The 23,753-nt window shown below is 43.6% G+C and overlaps 2 protein-coding genes and 1 pseudogene across 3 annotated transcripts in view; 2 read left to right on the plus strand and 1 right to left on the minus strand.

The window, feature by feature from the left end:
- Positions 1–2,777, minus strand: part of LOC147905550 (uncharacterized) — a 41,542-nt gene extending 38,765 nt beyond the window's left edge. Inside the window, exons 1-3 of one of the 2 annotated variants that reach the window (XM_087380526.1) lie at positions 2,410–2,777; positions 2,135–2,241; positions 764–921 (exon numbers count right to left, since the gene is read on the minus strand). In XM_087380526.1, the coding sequence (XP_087236652.1) occupies positions 764–921; positions 2,135–2,241; positions 2,410–2,588 (444 nt within the window). In that variant the 5' untranslated portion in view covers positions 2,589–2,777. The remainder of the gene's footprint in view (positions 1–763; positions 922–2,134; positions 2,242–2,409) is intronic. The other variant, XM_087380533.1, reaches the window with a different exon arrangement.
- Positions 2,778–3,772: 995 nt separating this feature from the next.
- Positions 3,773–5,466, plus strand: LOC147905551 (nitrate reductase [NADH] 1-like; annotated as a pseudogene).
- A 16,746-nt stretch (positions 5,467–22,212) lies between these two features.
- On the plus strand, positions 22,213–23,316 carry SKIP6 (SKP1 interacting partner 6). Its single transcript, XM_087380546.1, has one exon. It carries the CDS (start codon positions 22,231–22,233, stop codon positions 23,272–23,274), a length of 1,044 nt encoding a protein of 347 aa, XP_087236672.1. The 5' UTR covers positions 22,213–22,230; the 3' UTR covers positions 23,275–23,316.
- Positions 23,317–23,753: the final 437 nt, after the last annotated feature.

The raw sequence follows: 23,753 nt of genomic DNA on the forward strand, positions 1-23,753 counted from the left end.
GCCTAAAGATCCATATTACCATTGTAGTGAGATTGAAATATAAAATACAACTGGGTTTACCCAGTTAGGGGGAGTAGCCTCATTCTCACTGTCGGTGTACTTGTCTCCATCTCTTATTTTCTGTTGATATGTGGATGAATATGGTGTGAATGCATTTAAATTCTGGTATTAAGAAAGTTTTAAAAATTCTCCGCTGTGCACTCTCACACATTTCCCTCAAATCCACTGCAGGCTGAACCAAACAGCTCTACTACCATGTTTCAATGTCGGCAGCTCACACAAAAAAGTATGAAGATAAAGAGGCACAACTGGTCGATAAACAAAATGTACAACTTCAATGCTATTCACAAAGAACATGATGCAATATAAACATAACCCTAATCAGGGTTGCCCTCAGTACATAATGATTATTCATACATGGCTTAGGTCCGATAAGGGTTTCCTATGACCTAACCAATTACACCCTGTATACAACCATATACAACATATGTAACGCCATACGTACATGTGAGTAGACTTAAACCAACCAAATGACCCATATAAACATCAATACATTTTATGTTCAAACAAACAAAACAAAAACATGCCACTTAAGATGCACTATGACAGCACATGTTCCGACATCAAAACCCACCAATATCATCGATGATCAATAAAGATCCGCTCAACCTTGATGGTTTTAGTACAGAGGTTAGAAGATTGATATAGCACTCAAAGAATAATGGAGTGCTGATTAAATCGCTACATAGTTTACTTCACTTACAGATATCCGAAGATCAAGAAGCTCTTGAAGATGTTTGCGAAAAGTGGTTACAACAGGCTTTACCCACGTTCCTACTTCCCCTGGTCCATTGGACAAAATGACAATATCTAGCTGGACTCTTGAAAAGCCAGCATTCTGATCAAAGTTTGCAAAACTGCCTGCAATATCCATTGAAAGAAAAAAAGTCAATATTGCTTTTGCACAATTTCAACTTCTTTAGTAGAGCATGTAAGCATTGGAATATTTCTTTGCATATGCATTTAACGCTTCTAACCATCCAGTTTATGGACAGAACGTGATTCCCATGAAGAAGAGGGGACAACTATGAAAATTCAAATGACTACTATCCTCATTCATCGAATGAAGTGACAAAAATACTTCTCTGAGCTAGATCCCAAAAAGCATCATGATAGTTTTCCACAAACCTACTCTTTTTTTTTAAGCGATCGTTAATAATACGTCTTGTATTTAATCTCTCTTAATGCCCAAAAAAATATTACAGCCTGATACATCTACAATTTCACCTTGACTGCCATTAGTTGCTACAACACCCTATTCACTATCATGCATGCAAACAAATCCGCATCAAATCTTTCTCTTTGTTTCTAAGTAACTTACTCGCAACATATGCAATTGCACAAAAAACGTGTGTAATCTTCAATGCTCTACACAATATTTGGGTTTACTTGTCATTAATGCTTTGTAAATCACAAAGGACTATATGCAAGAGATGATCGAGCAATTGTTGATTATCTTTATATGTGATTATCGATGAGAGCATACACATAGTTTTATGTGGCAGAGACAAACAGCCAACTCAGATTTGGAAACAGGGCAAGCATCAATTTCTGAAGGCTTGACCATTGAGGCCCAACGTGAATGTGTTTTCGAAAGGTTCTTTTACAATTGACACTTTGAGTCAGACTTGAGGGATCTGAGACTGTTGCCCTGACCCCTTGGCAACTAAGGATTGTCAAGACAACTTTCCGCAGGCATAGATTCCTTTAATCTGCAAGAACACGCTTTATTACTTGGCATATATGGTTGTTTGTTACCTAGGCCCTTCTATACTTAGATCTCTATGGCCACAATTTCGGCAATCAAACTCTTTTACGTTTTACCACTTCAACTTCCAAGGGTGCTTCTGCTTTGGCCTACAGAGCAGAGAATTTTGTGTGAAAAAAGAACTGTATAGATCAACCATATGGCATTGTTGCTTTAGTGTTTTGCTCCCTATCTCTCGTGTGGTCTTTCTCCTCCCTCTCTCAGACAGATTTTATAGCTAATGTAAGATTAATACATGCTACATGGCCCTACTGACAAAACAGCGTGAAGACTGTTTATACCTGGAAAGGAGAACAAAATCATTACCGTATTCTTCTTCAGAATTCCTCAGCAAAGACGTGCTGCAGCTAACTCTGTGACTTTCAGACAAAACAGACCCATGCTTTTGAAAGCGTGGAGCTGGTCTCTCCGCTCTGCCAGCCAATAACAATTTTCTGAGAGAGAAAAATCCCGCTTGCCAAGCGGTACTCGTCATCCAAACCTCCAACGTAGAATGAAAACCTACGTGCTGATCTCAAATCATTGCCAAAATGCAAAAACAACCATAAGGCCTGGCAGCAGTCAAGCTGAATGAGGCATACCGACAATGAAGGCCAGTACAGCAATGGGACCGCACGAGCCGGATACATTTGATGAGGTCCCTGTCAGAAGGGTACGCCTTAGAACCCAGAATGCAAACTGAGAGTGGGGATTCATTGGAAAATGGCAATGGCGCTGCTAGCAATTGCCATGGTGGAGACCTAACTTCAAAACATGGCATGGTTCTCGTCTGGGCGAGGGTGAAGTTCTCCAAGGGAAGGGGTGGGAAATAAACAGAGGGAAATCAAACTATCACAATCAGGGCAACTCGTCAACTTCAAACAGCTCAAATGGTAGTCTCTTACAATGGACATCAGCAAGTCTAAGTTCTTTAATCATCACAATCCTAGGCAACTTCTGCCTTTAATAATCACTCTGTAATTGCGATCTCCGGTTTGTTTATCATTTGCACTTTTAGCGGGACATACTAGCTCAACTTTATTAGGTCCAGTGCACACGCCGGCGGCTTCTAAAGTGGCGCCAACCGCTCAGGTGCCCATTGGAGCACCTGGAATTCGGACGTGCCGTCGACTGGCACGTGTCGGTATCACCTTGCCACGTGGCGTGGTTAGGCAGGTAGCATTATCCTTGAGCCACGTGTCACTAAAATTTCAATTTGAAATATCATTTCTAAATTTTGGGAATGGAAAGGAAATCCTATTTCCTTCTTGCAACCACACGAAACTGTCAACACGTCACGTCTCTATGACTCAATGCGGAGCTCTCGAGCACTGTCCATGAAAACAATGCAAGATCACATGCATATGGCGTCCATGGGCATAAACTACACCACCCTACTCCTCTTTTCAACTTTCATCTGTCTTTCACCGCCCCCCTTTGTTTGTTCCTCCCCTCATCCCTTGCCTTCATCTCCCAAAACTACCTCTTCCATTACGTACTCCCTCATTCTCCTAGCCAAGGTTTCTTGAGATTGCTCTCCTATCAAACAACCTACTTTATCCCTGCTCGCAGACCTTTACCACGATATACAAAAGACTCAGCTGCCTAAGGCTGTAAATTTGCAAATCATTCGAGATTTGAGACGGTCTACGGTGCCTGCCTTGTCCTTGTAGCTGCTTCAATAGAACTCTGCTCTGCTTGCAACTGTATTGCTATCTTCTCAGCATACATACAGGCTACAAGGATTGCACCGCACAAGGAAGGACATCGCCACCCAGGGCATCCAAATAGATTCTTTTCTTCGTAATTGCAGGATGTTCGATTTTTTCTCAGAGTCAGCATAGATATGGGCAGGACAAGAGCTTTGACAACGTGCATGGGGAGAGTTTGCCTGCGACAGGGAATTCGTTAAGTGTATTAACACATGAGGATCAGTTCATAGATTCAATTTCTCTTAATTCGCCAATGTGCTGCAGTTTGTGTGCATGGGGAGAGTTTGCCTGGGACAGGGAATTCGTTAAGTGTATTAACACACGAGGATCAGTTCAAAGATACAATTTCTCTCAATTCGCCAACGTGCTGCAGTTTGTTTGAATGTATTGAAATGTTGCAATCTTTGTAGTCTCATGCTATTTCACACAACATTTGGATTGTGTGGTAGGACGAGCTGTCATGATCCAAATAAAAAAGTGAGCCCTCATATATGTTCACAAGTTGCAAGCTATGGTCCAACCTTCAGAGAGAAAGAAGGAATCGACATAGTGGTTGAGTCATGCACGCTTTCCACAAGCCGGTGACATCAGTTATCCATTGGTTTCTCATACTGCCCGATTTATCTATGGAAATGCAAGTGGTGGGAGAAAGGTCACGAGGGTTGAGGTGACGATCGATGGTGGTGAAAGCTAGATGTTGTGCAGAATCAACTATCCAGAAAAGCCAACAAAGTACAGGAAATATTGGTGCTGATGTTTCTGGGAGATTGATGTTGAAGTGATGCAGCTCATTCAAGCCAAAGAATTGGTAGTGTGGGCTTGGAATGCGTCCATGAATACTCAGCCCACAGAATCTTACTTGGAACGTGATGGCCGTAAATTGCTTTTGCTCCATCAATCATTTGCGGGCCTGTTCATCTAAAATCCGTCAGGAAAACTCTGAATCTAAGTGCTTTCTTCCTTTTTGATTGCAGGGTATGTTGAGTAACTTCTGGTTTTGGAATCCATGCAAACCTAAAGAAGGTGGCTGAGGCGTTGCATCCCACCCATCTTGGAAACCAAACAGGTGAATGGATGGCTTCTAGCAATGCGCTGAAATCCGTGCAGCAGCAAGACAATTTACCCAAGAGCCTTTCTCATCTCAGATTGGATCGAGGTGTCTGCCATATAACACAATATGAGCTTGGATTGTCATCCATAACTGCTTTATGATTGCACAAAGTTCCTGCAGGATAATCCTGTTGGGATGAATCATAGTATTTTGATCAATGCCAGAACAGATTGCACTGATCAATGCCAGAACAGATCGGAGAGCTTGCAATATTTGAAATTATGTTCGTAGAATCAACCTCGGATAACTCCCTGCACGGAGGAAGCCAACCTTTTGGGGTATTGCCCTCAATCTGAAGTAGAAGTTTAAGTGCGAGTTGATTAGCAAACAGGTTCTAGCAACGACGACGTAAGGCTATTTTGATTCACCTTGCCCATCATGGACCATATACTAGGTCTATCTGTGGGGAAGCACATATTTCTATCAACAACAATCGAAGGGAAGTTGTACATGCGAGCCTACACATCCAGTTGATGATGTAGGGTACTTTGAATTGTTGATCAAGCTCTACTTCAAAGGTGAGCACCCCAATTTCCCTATAGGAGTGGTGATCTCTCAATATCTGGACTCTCTAGCTATGGGGGGAACTTTGGAAGTGAAAGGACCGCTAGGGCACATTGAATACATAGGAAGAGGATAGGTTATAGTGGAAGGGAAGCCAGGGTACATGAAGAAATGTGCTATGTTGGCAAGACATGTATAACTCCCATATATCAACTGATAAGGGCAATTCTGAAGGATCCTGAAGACACAACAGAGATCTATCTTGTTTTTGCAAACATGAGGAGGAGGATATAATGATGCTGAAGCAGCACTCCAACTTCAAGATATGGTAGGGAGCCTCCTTACTGAAACAAAAAACTGAATTTACAGCACCTTACTGAAATGGAGTCTCCTTGCTGGAGGGATGCCTTCAATCAGTTTGTTCGAGCAGATCAAGAGGGTACCTCCTTTGGCTCTGATACCATGTTAGAGTTAAAGGGTCTACTAAACAGTAACCCTATGCAGCGGAATGTTTTTCAAACTCTCACTGATCTCACACAAAGTAGGTGCACACATGCTGAAACCTCACTCAGAGAAGTACAGCTGGAAAGAGAGGAAGAAGAACTCAAACCAGCCTGGTTGCCGCGTCCAATCTGTACCTACTGCTGTCCTACTGCCAGGCCTATAAATAGGCCTTGGAAGTGCTCTTATGGCCTATTACCATGCTGTCACACAGTCCTGATATGGTGCTCCATAGTGTTGCTGCTCAGTACAGTTCTGGATGCATCTCCAACCTTCTCTCCACTACAAGTAAGCCTACCTACCCAGGATCACGAAGCTGTTCTCCACCTCATATGTGGGCTCACGGTTGGATTAGTGACCATTCCTCTAACAGTCTCACACACAAATGTTAATAAAGTTAATTTGGATATTCAAGGATATAAAAATACTCTTAAATTTCAAATTATGCATCTTGACAGGACTGATGCCACTATCCTCAACTAACAGTGATGCCATGTGGCCTCAATTCCTCCCCCCGTCTCAAAACAAAGCCGATGTGCTCGATCTGAAGGAAGCTCCGGAGGACTCTGACTTGGACTTGGAGTTCGTCCCTAGTTTGTAGCTGGAGGACCTCTCCTCTCGACGTGCTCGGATGTGATGCTATCTTTCCCGCCTTGTGGCAAGAGAGTGTCGACCGCTCATATCCCCGTGCCCTTACCAAAGCATGCAAATTGCCTGCCGACCCCACTTTTGGACATCACCAACACGACTGCAGCTTCGCAACGCCTTGCCAATTGCCATGTTGTGGAAGAACCTAGGGAGAAACATAACGACGATGCTATGAAGGCTGTGAAGACTCCTGTGAAGGTCGATGCCGTGAAGACTCCTGCAAAGGTTGTGAGGCTTGATATGAAAGCACCTATGAAGAGAGCTTCAATTGGAACACGGAAAAAGGTCCTTATGGTGGTTCTGTTGCTTCTTATGGATTTATCTATGATGTTGTCTATGTTGGTGATGTGGGTTTTGATGAACCAAGTAGTTTTGTGTAATGATGCGACCTCATTAGAAACTCTTGCCCCATTTAATGCAGGTTTATCAAGCCTCTGCAACCCTTGAATCTGTAGAACTATGTTGTCTCTGTGCCAACATGGACTTAGGTAATGGACTTAGGTAGCAAAGAATGTGTGTTTAGAGTAGAGGCAAAGCTCCGCTTGTACTTGCATAAGGCTAGGTTAGGAATCCTCAACATGCATGTTCTGCATGCTAGTCCTACATGCAACATGCAACTCCTACATGCAACTTGCAACTCCTACATGTAGAGAGAGAATGTCTTACAATTCCTACATGCAGAGAGAGAAGCTCTCTAACTTGTATAAATACCCCATAATGGAATGAAGCCCAAACTCTTTCGGGCATTGTGTTGAGTTCTACTTTGGTAATTCAAGCAATTGTCTCCAAGTGTCCATGCTTCCTTGTACTCCACATCCAAAAGCATGTCCTAACCTTGCAACTCCTCCTCCCCTCTGCTCCAACCTTACAACCCATCCTCTCCCTCTCCTCCTCCTCCTCGTCCCTCTCCTCGTCCCTCCTCCTTTCTCTCCTTCCTCCCTCCTCCTCTCTCTCCTTCCTCCCCATGCTCTTACACCTTCCTCCTCTCCCACTCCTATGCGTGTCCTAAACCCTTAGTTGGTCAACCCTTGACCTCCATGATATACGAGGGAGACGAGTTCTCCACCATGTACTCTACCCTAAACCTTGGATCCTCCTTCTAACCCTTGAACCTCTTCTAAACCCTAGAACCTCTCTCTGAACCTTGGAACCTCCTTCTAAACCCTGAACCTCCCTCTAACCCTTAAACTCCTCCTAAACCCTTCAACCCCCAATGAAGGCGAAAGCCTTCATGCCTTCATTACCCTAACCATGATGATGCACGTTCCTTTCACACATGCATGTACTATGTTTGCTTATCACACTTAAGCCTATGTCTCTCACTGTCGGAATACAACCCAAGGTCCTTAGCTACACTTATACTACAAACAACAACACTAAAATATCTATAGGTGACAAAATGCCTTGGAACCTTGCATATACTGAGAATACCCTGCTCTTCCTACGAAAGTTGTGGGAAAGAGTCAACAAATTGCCTCCTAAAATCCCTTCCCCTTATTGCTCACCTGCTGTCGTTGCAACATGTCTATTGCATGTGAAAGATGATGTCTAGGTGTGGTCTAGCCTTTCAAGCTCTTATAATGGCCCTAGCTGCCAACTAAACTATGTAATCAGTTTGCAACTTTTTGCTGGCCTTGCCTATTCTAGGGCCGCGGCATTATTTTGACTATGAAGCACTTTATGATGTATGGTCTTTTTTTATGTTATAAATACATGACTTCAAATTGCAATTAATATATGCAAACCTTTCATGACTCAGCTTGTAGCATTGGGTTTATTTTTAATGAAATTGTCTCTTTTATAATTTTCTAAAAGTTGTTGTTATACAAAATGCTATTGCTGGCAAATGCAAGTGTTGTGCTATTTCTACTCTAAGATCTCATGTTATTTTTGGTTTTTCTAGGGCAGCCAATAAATTTATGGTTATGTCAGGGTAGCCAATAATTTTTTGTTATTTCAGGCCAGCATAAAATTTAAGGGTTGTTTCTTGGCAGCCAGTGTTGTAGGATATTTAAAAATAAATAAAGGCAGCATTTTGCTAGTATAGTTTAGATAGCTCTATGAGATTTATTAACCCCCAATAATGTAATTAATTTTATTGTTGCATTCTCCCAAACTGATTGCAGGATGGGTTTTATTACATCAATGAAATAATGTGATTTATTTTATTGTATGGGTTTTTCTATTACAGCAACATGATTGCTCTTTGGATGTTGAATATGAAGCAAGAGCTTCCATTCTCTATTCTTCATTGTTGTTTTTCATTCTTCTTTTCATTGAGTTCTTTAAGTTGATATAGTGTCAATGATGTTGAATATGAAGCAGGAGCTTCCATTTTGTTCTTGTTTCCTCTGGCACTTTTTCATCTAGAGGACATTTGTAAATTTGAACTTGCACTTAAGACACTTGATGTCATCCAATTTACTCTTCTATATCAGAAGATGAATTGAATTGTTATTTTTTTTAAACAACCACAAATAATGCACCACATTAGCATGAATAATGAACCACTTGTATTTTGGAGGTTTGTGGCCGGGACTTGTTTCTAGCTTGCTGCAAAGCAAGCAGGATTATTTGGGAACTAAATTTTATTATACTAAGTGTGTTCTCTCCATAAATGAATGCCAAGTCCTCATTCTTAGGGGTTCCTTGTCTTTTTTCCTATCTTTGTGAAGCCAGGGGTGTGGGCTATCTTGTCTTGCAGTGTGGCCATTTCGTTTCAAGTCAATGCCATATGCTGATGTTACTCTTTGTGCTCTCAAAGGAACATCCACATGTATGGTTACTAGTGTATATAAGTTGGGCCTTTTGTCTAGGGTAAATGATATGATGCCACTTGTTCATGCTCTTTGTCATGCTAATGCAGTGCATTGTTTGTGGTTGTTTGAATGATGAGCCACTTGTTCATCCTGTGAGACGTGTTACTTAGGAGGTTAACTTGACCTAGCAATCAAGCATACTTAAGAGCCATGAGAGTAACATATTGCAAGAGGATAATTTGACCTACGTAAGAACTTCATGTGAGCCACATTTAAAAATGTAAAATGATTAAGGTCATGACCATAACAACATCTCATTAAAGAAATCCCTTGAGTCTAGATCTTATGCATTGATGAGGTTGTAAGCTATAAACAAGTGTGACAACATTTGTAGAGAGGCCCTTGTCTTATATTCAATCAAAACGGGTAAGTGCTTGAGCACCACAACAAAATTTGGCACATCCAAAAATGAACAATTGAAGTGGAAACATTTGAAGAAAATAACATGCCAAAGCCTACACAAAAATCTTCAAAGCCTACACAAAATGTTCATGCACATGCATGCTAAAATTTTTATTCTTCTAGTGTCCAATAGGTTTCCATAATAACCCTTATATGAAAGAAACCGTCAAAATTTTAGAAACCGAGTAGAATTGAGGTTGTGTGCCTATAAGGGCGTATGCCTTGGCTCATTTTTTAAACCAACTTGTAAATACTCTTTCTTTGTGGTGACATTGACATTAAGAGATTTCAAGAGAACATCCAATCTTTTATACTTGTAGCAAGGTAGTGGTTACTGAGGTAAAAGCCACATCGATATTTCTTTTGTGAAACTAATGTGACCAAGAGTGGCATTTCTTATGTAGTTGAGCTTTAGTGTCTAGTTTGTAAGTCAAGCCATCAAGGGTGATGCAATTCATTCCATAATGGTGAAAAAGGTTGGGTGGGAACGAGTGGGAGTGTGACTCGGGTTGCCTAGCACAACTACTATATGTCCATGGAATAAATCATCAAAAGCTCTAAGTTCATCCAAGACATGTTGACCTCATGACTCCTTGGTGATCTCAAGATTAGGATCTCAGTGGCTCCATGTTCCATTGACTAACTCCGTCTTATGCATGACGAGATTTGCTTTATCTTCATGGTGACATGCTACCAAGTTTTGCTCGCAGGATGTTGTGAGTGTGTGTGAGAATGATGAGGTGATTGCTTTTAGAATAGTTTCCCTATGCTTGGTGCTTCTCGGGTGGTAGCCTCCAATGGGTTAGCAATTCAACATGTTAAGAGGGACATTCTATATAGCAAGCAATCTCATATAGCAAGTTGAAAAATGAGTATGTCCCCCCACTCAAACTACTTTAAATCCCTTTAAATAAATTCTTCAATAAGGATTGGCTTCTTTGGTTTTGTAGTGCGTTGTTCTAAAAACATACTAAAACGTGCAAACCTCACAACTATGGATTGAAATTGCAATCCTATGGTTGGTGTGTTTCTTTTAACAAATCTCACTACATCCAAAACATTGATAGTGCGTTACATAACGTATAGAAGTACATGCAAGTTGTGGATCCATATATCTAACATAACCTAAAGAAATCAAGATTCATATATGCAACATAATATGTCTTAATTTAAACAAGGAGAGAAGATGAAGATTGATAAAAGTGGCATAAACCCAAAGCTAAAGACCATTATATAAAGATAGAGGAGAAAACATCCAAAATTGCAAGTCCATATCTCTTGCCTCATCATGGCCTAAACCATCCACATCCATGTCTTCTGTGGCTCCATATGGGAGACCCCTCTCCCTGCCTTCATTAGCATGCAGAGCATCCAAGTCCCCAATGAAGTTGTCTGTAAGGAGGTCTCATGTAATCTTCCCTATCAATGTACATGGGTATCTATCCTGGTGTCTACAAACACGCCTCTCACCATACATGAGAGAATCATCAATGGCAATGTATGTATCCTCACCAAGTATCATGTTGTGCATGATGCAACATGCAACTATATTGAGTGCCATGTACTTTGGCGTTGGATGGGAAATCTTCTTGAGGAGATATCACCACTTCATTTTGAGATGCCCAAAAGCTCGGTCAACCACAATATGCGAGGTGAAGATAACCAAAAATTGTAGTCCTTTTGGATGGCAACTGATAAGGCACCATAAGCCATGGTGGCTTGATGCCATATCCACCATCAGCAATGATGTACTCACGTATGCGAAACATGCCATCTATGAATTGCTTGCCACCAAGATATGCACCTCATTCCACACAATGGAAGAAAGCAGAATTGCAAAGCATATTGTTGTCATTGGAGCTCCCTGGCCAACTTGCAAAGACATCAAGGAATTGCATGTCGGAGTCAATGACTGCTAGCAAGGACATGGAGATGTTCTTATCCTTGTTATATCAGTTAGCACTACACTCATCGGTGGGCACCTCCATCTCAATGTGGATCACGTCCATGGCGCCACATTTTGGGAAGGCCACGTTGGCAAAAGAAGCCCCGCTTCATGTTGGCAAGTTCAGCTAGACTTCTTGGCCAATGCAAGAACTGGTCCTGATGGCTCAAGAGGTTTTTGATGAGCTTGTTGACAATCTTTGAGAAAGTGGACTTGTTGACCCCCCAAAGTGCTCGCTCATGTCAATGACTCTGCTACCACTAGCAAGACGCAAGGCAAAAATAGCCACTTACTTCTTGATGGGTAGGAGACATCCACTAGCAGTCATGAGAGATGAGGGGATGGGGCCTTATTGGAGTTCGGTGCCCAACAAGGAATAGAGGTCCGTGAAAAGAGTAATAGGGAGATGAAAGACATCATGGAACCTAGCATTATCGGCATGCATAGCCATGACATATTGATTCCACCAATATAGTGATCGGGGTTTGACATAATATTCAGAGATAGTATGAATTGCACCAACTTGTGTGGCAAGGTCCATGAGGGTGGTCTTTAATCGTTAGTGGGTGAAGGCAAGAAGGAAGGGCATGTGAAAGAAGTTGGAGATAGAAAGAGCACCTTGCATAAGCAAGAAGGAAAATCGGGCAAGGAGTGAGCTCCTAGAGGTGACAAAAAAGGCCCTCACAACTTGGGTTGAAGGCATGGTGCCTTGGATGGAGAGAAAGAAAGCGAGTGAGGGGGTGGAGGGGAAGGAGGGAGTGAAGAGGGAGGAAGAGAGTGAGGGAGGGGAGTGGAAGGAGGAAGTGGAGAGGGAGGAAGAGAGTCAGGGAAGGAGGGCGTGAAGAGGAAAGGAGTGAGGGAGTGGAGAGGGAGGAGAGAGTGAGCGAGTAGAGTGGAAGGGGGGAGGGAAGAGGGAGGAAGAGAGCGAGGGAGTGGGGTGGAAGGAAGGAGTGTAGAGGAAAGAAGAGAGTGGGGGAGTGGGTAGAAGAAATGAACGAGTAGAGTAGAACGAAGGAGTGAGGGACGCAAGTGGAAGGAGGCCTTGGAGGAAGGGGAAGGAGCTGTTTACAAGTGGTGAGAGATGGAAGGAGGGGGTGGTAGAAGGTGTAGGTGGAATTATTCCATTTTCAAGGGCAAGAGAGTCCCTGTTTTTGAAAAATGGGGGGAGAAACTAGTTCGTTTAAAAAAAAGGAGGGAAAATCAATGTGTAAAGCCGGTCACCAAAGTACAGTGCCGCCAAATCGACTTTTCACGTGTGAACAAAGTCAAGACCCGCAACTCGCCTATTGGTCGCCAGGGGGTACAACACCAAGCCGCGCATATAAGTCGAGACCTGCAACTCGCCTATAGGTCACCAGGAGGTACAACACCAGGCCACACATAGGCTGCGCATCAGCAACCTATGCGTGTGCACTAACCCTTAGCACTACCTTGCAGGGGAGTGCTCTCCTTATACTTTTTTTCAAAAGTCTCCCTCCAGTTATTTCAGGCCAAGTTTCCTCACTCATCCAATACCCATTTGGGGTGCCTATGTTGCTTTTAAGTAGTGTGGTTGTTTAAAACCTCTTAAAATACCAAGTATTTAAGAGGGACGTTAATTTTCAATAACGCTTACATAATCTACATTTTTTTGAGTAGGCTCCTCCCTCTCTCTCTCTCTCTCTCTCTCTCTCTCTCTCAGACACACATATTGTTGACTTAGGATATTTCCATCAAAATTTGATGTTGTCTTTACTCGAAAGTCTTCTCATGGTGTCCAAATGCCTCATTCCTATCCCTATCCCTATCCCTATCCCTCTCCCTCTCCCTCCCCCTCATCCTCTCTTCCATACATGTATCTCCCTCAATTTCTCATTTCTCCTCATCTCCTCTAATCCCCTCTCCTAGTTTCCCTCATCCTCGTCTCCACTTTGTTTCCTAAGGGTTTGAGCCTTGCAAGCAACTACATTCATCACCTTGAGCTTAATAGAACAACTTAAGAAGTATGGAAAAACCTAAATGATCTGTTTAGGTAATAACTCCAAAATCTTTCTCAAGTAGCAATTATAAGATGTCCATTAAAAAATCCTCCTTGAGGGACCATTACAATGCTTTAGGTATCCTTGAACAATAACTCACTACCTTAAAATCCCCATCCGAACATGATCATAAGAAAGTTATGCTTCTTAAAAGCCTTGAAAATCATGGGAACTACATAGAAACTCTTGGTGTTCTTTGCATTGCTTGTGAAATAAAATATGAGGGAATGATTGCTTGTGAAATAAAATATGATGGATGATGATCACCGTCACAAGCAAATCACCACTCTAGAAGTAGAAGCAATGTACACAGAAGCAAGGGTAGCACCAATAAGAACCTTGCAAGATAGCAAAGTGTACATTTTGCAAGAAAACTAGACATAGTGCCAATTGATGCTTTTAACACCTCAAAAAGCTTGATGAAGAAGAAGCCAATCTCGTGGAGCTTGAGTTAGTCCAAGAACATGACCAACTAACAATGCCTTCAATATCAGGGGAGATCTTTCGATTGGGGAAGATAGTCGTGTTTTGGGCTTTCTAGTACGTGCCTTCTTCTTTAATTCCCCCTTCTTAATTGGTCCGTCTTAATTGACACTCCTCCCTCCCCCTTTATCCCTTAATTTAATCATGCCCTTTCCCTCTTCCTTTTCACCCATCCTCTCTTCTCCACAACTAATTAATGGGAATTTCCCATTTTTCAATGTATGGGGGACATACATTGTATGGGTCCCCTTCCCTTGCATTAGCATAAAATGAATGTTATTGTATGTATCCAAGACATTTTTGGGTTAACAAAAATCAACGTTACATTAAGTTAATCTTTTATAACATAAGAAATTAATTGGTTTTAATAAATCCATGAGATATTAATTGGCTTTAAGTTGGTTTCAAATTATTATATTAGTTAAGTTTGTATTACTAATTGGTTATAAGTTAAATCAGATTAGAATAATTAGTAAGTTAGACTCACAAGTTAGTTTTATGTAGGTCTAGGTTACTTTATTAGATGAGATCGACATGTTGCTGGGAATGGATTAGTCTAGAGAATTTAAAAAGGGGTGCTCAACTATGTGTGAGATGTTTCAAGATGGCATTGCCATCTTCCCTTTCTTCAACAGCCAATTTATGTTCTTCAAGGACATTGAGTGAGTGGTCATGCAGAGCTATGAAACTCAAAGCAAAAGACCTAGAACTCAAACTATTCCTCCTTCTCCCACCTACCCTCTCCTCTTCTTCATCTGCCTCTTCCCTCCCTTATGCCCTACACTTCACCTGCCTCTCCCTTTTGCTCTTCAGCATGCCTCCTTAGCCTTGCTTTGACCCCCCTCCTCTTTGGCACATTCTAGCCCCTATAGCCCAGCTCAGGGTTGTGGCTATTACCGGGGTCATCCGACAATGACTAGCCTGATTACTGGCCCACCATCCCAGGGCATGTACCAAGCCCCAAGTCAACCAATACCAAAACTAATAATGCTGCCTCTAACCATCGTATAGTGCCCTAGCTAGACACCTAAACTGCAAAAAGCAAATTGAGAAAGGACTAATACACTACACATTTTTCTGGTTTTTTTTTTTGAATACACTACACATCTCTCTAAGTGGACCCACCCATATAGTAGCCCTCACTCTCTAATTTATAGACAGAAGATGACTAACTCTAACATAATATAGGAGGGCACTAGCCCCCCCTTGGGCTTTGGTGGTGTGGCTAGGACCAGCAGCCTCCTGGTTTGCAATCCAAGTAGGCTGCCCATCTATAGCTCAAGCTTCCCTCAAGTCTGGTGTGCACTCTCGTGCTACTGCATACATTAGAGCTGCCTCTAAGGGGCAAAGCCTTCATCAGAGAGGCTTGCCATTTTGTTGGCCTTCTCGATCATTAGTAGCCCCCCCTAAGGCATTGTCAAGGACAAAGACTCTCTCCACAAGTCTAGGACTTGAGAGGGCCTCCAAGCAATTTTTTTTCAATTCACCGATGTCCTTCCTCCTTAGAGGTCCCTGACCTCCACTATTGGCATAGGTAGTCCTGTCTTTTTCTAGCCTCCTCACATTTCTTTCTTCCCCCTTCTTGTAGCATAGTTGGTGTGTTTATTCTTCTATAGAGTGGTGACCATTGATTTGGCTAAAGGGGCTCTCATGGAATCATCCTTAACTCCCCGAGCCATTAAGGTTATTCTTTCTTTAGAAGACAAACTCCAGGTGCAGAAAGTAGTTTAGTCTCTCTAGGACTAAGCAATAGTAGGCAAGATAGTTGGCCTCATGAGCCAAGCACGAGATTGGATCCAGGTGGGCTTATCATTGCATCAAGACCACATTCAAGAGGTCACTATCTATGGCAGCAGAGGGGTTTTCCTTCTCCACCTAAGCTCCCCAAATACCACCTGATCACTTGTGGAGTGGAGACCTCTTCTATTGGGACTGCATCTCTCATCCCTTGGTATCATGGGTTTGCTACATATGACATGGGTTTGGCACATCATGTGGCTCACATTCTGGTGACCCTTCATTTCTTAGGGCTCTCCAAGGAGTTAGACCCATCCTTCACTCTATTGGTGGGGCCTTTGGCATAGTGGTGGAGTCACCACCTTGGATGGCAGTGTCAATGCTTATAAATGATGGCATTCCTAGACTCAGATTGATTGCAGAGTGTCAAGAGACTCTTCTAGAGGAGATCTTCTTAAAGACTTTGGATGGTCGCGCGTTTAGACAATGTATTAATATTTTGGGGCTGCTAGGTTAGTGCCTTTGCTTTAGGCAGATAGGACACTTGGCTAGGGTTTGCAAGGGGGGCCAGGGTAGAAATCCCCCTCAGCCGCACTTGGAGAAGCGAGCTGCTTGCTCAGAGAGGGGAGCAGGGGGCAGGCTAGTGGATGGAGTCCCTAAACACTATGAGTAGAGCCTTCTAGAGGGGCTTGGACCGGAGTGGAGTGCAAAAATCCAAGCAAGAATGCCATGAAGAATCATAGAAGGTGTGCTAGATGATGTGAGTAGATGTCAATAGAGCTGGAGACACCCTTCCATTCTAAGGGAAGTAGGCAAAGCATGCCTCAATGGACCGTTCGCATATGCTGAAGGATGAGACCTTCTTTGACATTTTGACATATCTACCAGTTGGAGGACTCAAGAGTAGATCCAGTAGTAGGATTAAGGAGTTCCTTAAGCCTCAGTGGTCGTTGATCCAGTGGCTCCCTCCCGCGCCTCCCTAGTGTGACTGCTAGTTCCCCCTGGTCCCCCCCACTTCCTCGCACCCTCCCCCTCCCCCTTTGTCTCCACCTATTCCTCCCCCGTTTCCCCTCTTGCCCCTTTAGCTATTGCCACCCTACCATTCGCCCCCCTCTCGTTGTCACCCCCCAGCCCCTGTTTTGTGGGCAGGGTTGGAGGCCTCTTCTTCCCTCCCCTTGATCTCAACCTGAAATCTTCAGGCAAGGGAGTGGTAGAGCCCCCCCCCTCTCAAGTAGCGGCCTCCTCAATGCAACCTTATTCTTCCTCCATCCTTTAGAACATTGGTTCTAATCAGAAGGCTTCCTCAGGAGGCCTCTTCTCTCATTGTCTAGGCCCAAAGCCCCACCCTAGGCAATCGTTGTCCAAGAACCTTTGGAGGATTAGACCATGGAACTATCTGGAGATACCTAATCCCTACCTAATCAATATCCACTTGCCCTAGAGATGACAATCATGATTTGCATCCACACAAAGGGGACTCAATTGGAGTGGTTAGCTCCTACACTTGCCCCTTTTGGGGTTTCAACTTCTCCTCCACTGGAAAGGAGAAGTGGACTTCATCTCTGTTTGATTGCATGATGAAGGACCAGATCTATCACATGATGGAGGAGTGTGTGGGACCTCAAGGAGTCAACATTTAGCTCAAATGTGGTGATTTTGCTATTTTTCAGCTAGATTTCTCCAATGAGAGATCATTAGACATAGGTTTTACTATGGTCATTATTTGCATGAGATCAAAGATTCAATATCACAGGTCACGTATTGGCCACCAGTGCACAACCAAGTTGGGGGTCGATGTTTCTTTTATGATGTAGTGGATCCCCAAGATTGTTTTAGAACTTGTTATGTCATTGGTACGGAGAGGCACAAATACGGATTACTCCCCTTCTAAAACCCCCTCAAAGTCCTAGAGGTCAGATGTGGTGGTGCATGCTCCCACTCATAAGAGAGCCTTTTTTCCTAGGCCTCTTTTCCATGAGCTGGACTCTAGCAAGTTGGAGGATGCATGGGCTCCATGAACATGCATGACAGTAGCCAAAGTACCTGAGACTCAAACAAGAGTTGCAGAGGGCAGTCATTGGTCATCTAGTGGATTTTCTTCTAATATAGGAGCATAATTTTTCAGTAGTAGATATTAGTAGGAGGCATTATCTCTTTCTAGGGAGACAACTTGAGGTGTGGTCCTTGGTAGTAGGAAGGAGCAGAGGGGTTTGCAAGTCAGTCTCTTAGGTGATGGTAGTGGATGTCTTTGATCAAGGGAAGCTGATCATCAAAAGGATAGTTTGGATGGGGGTCCATGCAGGGGACTAGCATCACGAATGTCTACACCCCGACTTGTAGACAGTGGAGTGATCCACCTTTTGGAGGTGACTGATAAATAGCCTCCTAGATGCCAATTCTTGGATCGTTAGAGATGACTTCAATAATCTAGAGCAGCTCGAGCAGAACAAGTAGGGCAGAGCCTCCTTTGTGGAGATGATGACAGTAGAGAGGACCACTTGGGAGCAATTCATTTTCATGATTTGCGGGCAGGGATTCTTGGAGAGGTGGAGTTTTCCAGGATCCCATTTCTTTTTCTTTTGGTCACGGCATGATGGAATCCTATAGAGGCTTGATAGGTTCTATGGGCTCTACAGAAGGGTGGAGCTACTGGTATTCAGGCAGGCACCACGATGCCAAACCACTCCTCAACTATTTTTAACAACTTGAGCAACCTTGGCATGTGTTGGCCCTCAGGATTGAGCTAACTTTCTCATAGAAAATATTAATCATCAAGTAGAAAAGTTGTAAGGCAATAGTTAGAAGGCATGCCAAGTGAGGGCACACCTCCTCATGTTTGCAAGAGGAGATAAAGAGGCCAAAGTGGAGCATACTCCTGCGACAATGTATCTCTTGCATGGTCTGTTCACCCAACCACCCCAAGCCTCAAAGCCATCCATCCAAGAGCAATAATGTAGCTAACATCAATCCAAGAAACCTTGATCATCTGTTCACCCAACCGCTCCAAGCCTCAAAGCCATCCATCCAGGAGCAATAATGTAGCCAATGTCAATCCAAGAATATGCCAAGTGTGACCAAGGAGCTAGAAGGATTGGGGTAGAAGAGCAATAAGAATCGAATAAGAAAGGGAAGCTACCCATTGAAGGAGACGGATGAGGAGCACCAAGCAAGAGCTCACATGATGCTTACCTATAATCGAACATGAGGATCTCTTATGAAGGAGAAGGGTTGCCAACCGTCCCCCAAATTGACCTCAATGGAGCCACAATTGAAGATCTTAAGTAAGTAGCATATTTTCAAGGATTTTAAACAAGCTATAATGTAATAGCCCAAGTGCGGGAAAATTTCCAACCTATCGGGGTCATGAAGTTTGGTCTATAGGCCTGAAAGGCCAATACGCAGAGGCTAGAGGCCACATGTGTCACATTGGAGGAAAAAAAAGAGCGATGGATGAAAGACTAGGAAAAGCACAAGAGGTCGTCTTTCAAGCACAGTGAGGGAGGGAAGATGTGACTTGGCAAATTGTTTTTCTCAAAGACAAGCTAGCTAAATCCAGGAGAGATCAATGGGCGAAGCACATAGAAGACACAATCGATATGGATAAAATAAGTCAAGAGAGCAACAAACTAAAAGTACGGCTGTCCTATAAAAAGATGAACAAGGCCTAGATTTGTCACCTCGGGAATTGACAATAGTAAAAAATGCAACAAAAACCTGAACATTGAGAACTTCTCCGCAACCTTTAACCTCCAGCAACACCTAGAAGACACAAGGGTATATGAGGCATGACTTGACTTGGCCTCAGCTTTGAGCTCGTGTCATACTAAGTTGGGCAACTTATGTTCAAGCAATAACCTTTTTTATGTTGAACTGGTCTTTGATGCTAAGTTGGGACCTTTGTATAAAGTAGAGAGAGGACAGCCAAAAGGAAGATGAAGAAGGGGGAGGGATATGAGGGAAAGGAGAGGAGGAGGAGGAAGAGGAGGAGGTCGAGAGTGATGGAGGAGGAGGAAGATCGAGAGTGATGGAGGAGGAGGACGATTTGAAAATGAGGAGGGAGTAGGGATTTTATGGGAGGCGACAAAAAATTAGGTTTGGGGTAGCTTTTTAGTTTGGATGATAATAGTATAAGTAGCATAATCTTCAATCCTTTATTCATTCTTCAAAAGTCATAGTTCTCTCCTCATCTCAACCTATTGCGCACATTGGAAATTTTTCCAAAATGTCACAATAGGCAAATTGCTTTCCAACCTATTGCGTATGCAAGAACATCCAACTATTAAGTTTTTTTATTTTTATTTTTTGATTTTCAATAAATTCTCTCTCTCTCTCTCTCTCTCTCTCTCTCTCTCTCTAGTGTTGCCAATTGTGAGGAGGCAGAGGTTAGGAGGTGGAGGGGGAGACCATGGAGGGAGAGAGGAGGGGGGGAGCTAGGGTAGGAGGGCTAGAAGAGGGGGAGGAGGGGGTATTACCACCCACCTCTCCTCAACCTATTGCATATGCAATAGGTTGGTGGGAGGGGGGGGGGGCGGGGGAGAGAGGGGGAGTTGCTACCCCCCCAAGCTATTGCGTATGCAATAGGTTGGGGGGGGGGATTCTATGACCCCCCCCCCCCCAAAGCTATTGTGTACAACAATAGGCTTGTGGGGGGGATGGAGGGGGAAGCAGAGATTTCTACCACCCCACCCCCATCCAACCTATTGTGTATGCAATAGGTTGGGGGGGAGGCAATCCTCCCCCCTCCTCCCAACCTATTGCATACGCAATAGGTTGGGGGGGGAGGCAACCCCCCCCTCCCACCAACCTATTGCGTACGCAATAGGTTAGGGGGAAAGGGGAAATTGTTGCCTCCCCCCCCAACCCATTGCGGTCAATACTCTCTCTCTCTCTCTCTCTACCTCCCAAGAAGTTGTATTTTTACACCAAGAAGGTGTATGTACACCACCTTTCTATGAGAATTGGTCGTCTATTGATGTTTTAAAAACAAAATTACGAGTGTATTCATATTTTGTGGACTTTTTTTAAGTCCATTTTTAAAATAGGACTTTACACAAGTCCAATTTTTTGGAATAGTGTGTTTTCATTGCTTTTGTGTATCTCAATGCATGTGAAACCCCTTCTATTCAAAGCCAAAAAGAGAGTACGAACTCAATTAAAGCTACCTTATGCTCCTTCTATACTGAAGTTAGTGAGCTGCTCGCATTGCCAACTACTTTATGACCATCGGCTCGATTCATAGAGTAGGTAGGCATTGTTTCATAGATTTTGTATTTGTACCATTGTTATATATGGTCCAACATTTCTATACGCTAGTCTATTGCAGTCATATGCACTACGATTGTTGCACAATACCACTTAGTTCTAGAACTATATAATGTACATACGATCCTCTACCCACAGGTCCCAAGCCGGGCTACTGCACTACAGATGCACAAATGTTATGAAGTCTTGTTAGTTATGCAACATACTTATGATCCTATTCTCAAACATTTAGGATGAGAAATTCAGAAGAAACCCTTTTGGCTGCAACCAGCAGGTGATGAATCATGATTGTTCATCACTGAAATGGATGGATTAAGCTGCAAAGGTTTGCATGCTCATGAGTAACAACCCGATCACAAAGACAACTATGATTTAGAGAGCACGCTTTCGATGTGGATAGATTAAGCTGAAGGAATTTGCTTTGCAGGATTTCACCTAGCAAAGCAATTCATGAAAGAGCAACTTGTAGATGAACATCCATGTAATCAATGAATCGATCGAGCACACTGGGCACTAGATCGACAATCCTTCGTAATGTGGCAGACCTTGTCGATAGATCAAACGACAAGAACATTCATCAGTGAATTGATTGAGCAAATTGAGCACTAGATCGACAATCCTTCGCAACTTGGCAGACATTGTCGATAGATCAAACGATAAGAACTATGCAATGATCAAGCTCTAAGCTTCACAAGATCAATGAGCTGTAAAAAGGCTTACCTGTGTGGCTTGGGATGGAAAATTGTTGCTGGATGGGGGGCCCGAAATCGAAGCTTTGAGGTCGAGAGAGCTCCTCGGGTGTAGCAACCAGCTCATGCCAAAGGCAAGACGCCAAGCGGTGGAGTTGATGGCGGGAATGCCTTGTACTATGCGAGGAGTGAAGTTCTTCCATTGGCAGGAGCTCACCCTGCCCACCGATGGCTAGACTCATCCCCCTGCCCATGAAAATGGAAACGAAGGGCAGGAGCTGGCAGTCCAGTTAGCATTTGCTACATGTAGAGGCTTCGCTGTGTAACGATGCTGCACCCATCCACAGTGCAATTGAAGGCAGGGATTGGCTGGGAGGTTTGACGATGGGCAGGCACGAGTTGGAGTGTAACTTTTTGACCTGCCGTTAGGTAGCCTTAGTGAAGGTTCAACTTTCATAAGTCAAAAATAATTTCTAGCGTTTTTGAGATGTGTTTTTTTTTCAAATTCTTTGATTGGTTGGTGTGTTCAGCTCTTTCAAATTTGGGTGTCCATGTTTTTAGAAGAACAGATTTGTTGTTGGGGAGAGGCATCATGGGTGGTGGTGCTGGTGTTCTGCTGCCGGGATTGCCTGATGATGTTGCCATTCATTGCCTGCTTCGCCTCCCTCGCCGCTGCCATGCTTCCCTGCACTGCGTCTGCCGAGCTTGGCGCCACCTCCTCTCTTCTCCCTCATTCTTCGATTTGCGCCTGCATCACGGCCTCGCCCATGAATGGCTCTACGTCATGGTCCGATCCAGTAACGGTCAGTACGAATGGTTCGCTTTCGAGGACCAAGTTCGCCTCTGGCTTCCTCTGCCCTGCCTCCCTCGCCGTACCATCGGTGCTGCCTGCGCCGTTGCTGCCGGCCGGCTTTTCATGATCGGCGGATCGGTAGGAGAGAACCCCTCCCGAGACGTCTGGGCTTACGATCCTCGTGTTAACAGATGGCAAATGGCTGCACCGATGAAAGCTGCCCGGGAATTTGCTGCTGCTGGAGTGATCGGAGGGCAGATCTATGTACTGGGAGGCTGCCTGCCTGGTTCTTTTGGTGGAGCTGCAGCGTGGGCCGAGGTATACGACCCTCTCACAAACAAATGGAGCAGTATTCCTAGTCCACCTGAGAGGAGATGCAAATGGATGCATGGAAATGCTGTTTTCAAAGGTAAACTCTTCGCTGTTGCAGACATGGGAGGCATCGTCTTCGACCCCATTTATTCCACTTGGGACTCTATTTCCGTCAATCTAGATTCGGGTTGGAAAGGGAGAGCTGCTGTTGTAAATAACATTCTATTTTCTTGTAATTACCTCGGGAAAATCTTGGGATACGACCTAGAAGAGGACCAGTGGCTGGAAGTTGGAGGCTGGGAGAAAGAAGTTCCCAAAATGGTTTCTTGTGCAATGCTAACGAATGTTGGAGGGAAACTCTACGTTCTTTGGGAGATACCTCGCCACGGGTGGGATACTGAGCTTGCATTAGCTGCCCTAGACGTAATCAAAGAACAAGGGCGGCTAAGGGGAAAGGTTCTCTGGTTTCATGTCATCTCCTGCAGCATGCTTGTGGGTGCGATCATCCAATCATCATCACTTGCTTTATAAGTGCTGTGTAAGTTTACTCCTGTAAAAGTCTGCTATTTGTTATTCTCTTACTTTTGGACTAAATTTTGAAGTGGCGTAGGGGTAGACCTTTGTGGTTTTTGGCATTCTGTATATAGGCCTATGTATTTGTCTTTGCTCAGATTTTCCTCCAACCGGGGGTTTTGTACATAAAAAAATTAGCTCTTATTCATGAGCTCATTTGCATTGTGTATGTCCTGGAGAGTGTGGTTGTCTACTTCCACATGCAAACTCCATGATATTTTGAAAGATTCTTATTCATTTGCATTGTGTATGTCCTGGAGAGTGTGGTTGTCTGCTTCCACATGCAAACTCCATGATATTTTGAAAGATTCATATCCGTCTTAAACGTTATGCATCTTGGCAACGTGCTTTAAGATAGCTGCTTTGGAGAGTAGTTCAGAATTGAGGCTAAGAACTTATAAGGATGCATGTGAGGCATTGCCAGAAGTTGGAGTGAT

This window comes from Dipteris shenzhenensis, chromosome 1, assembly GCF_047967505.1.
Source record: "Dipteris shenzhenensis isolate YYH24624 ecotype China chromosome 1, Dip_SZ_1.0, whole genome shotgun sequence".
Classification (NCBI taxonomy): Eukaryota; Viridiplantae; Streptophyta; class Polypodiopsida; order Gleicheniales; family Dipteridaceae; genus Dipteris; species Dipteris shenzhenensis.

Excerpts from the sequence above, each read along its gene's own strand:
- SKIP6 (XM_087380546.1), top strand. The coding sequence starts at position 22,231 with ATGGGTGGTGGTGCTGGTGTTCTGCTGCCGGGATTGCCTGATGATGTT.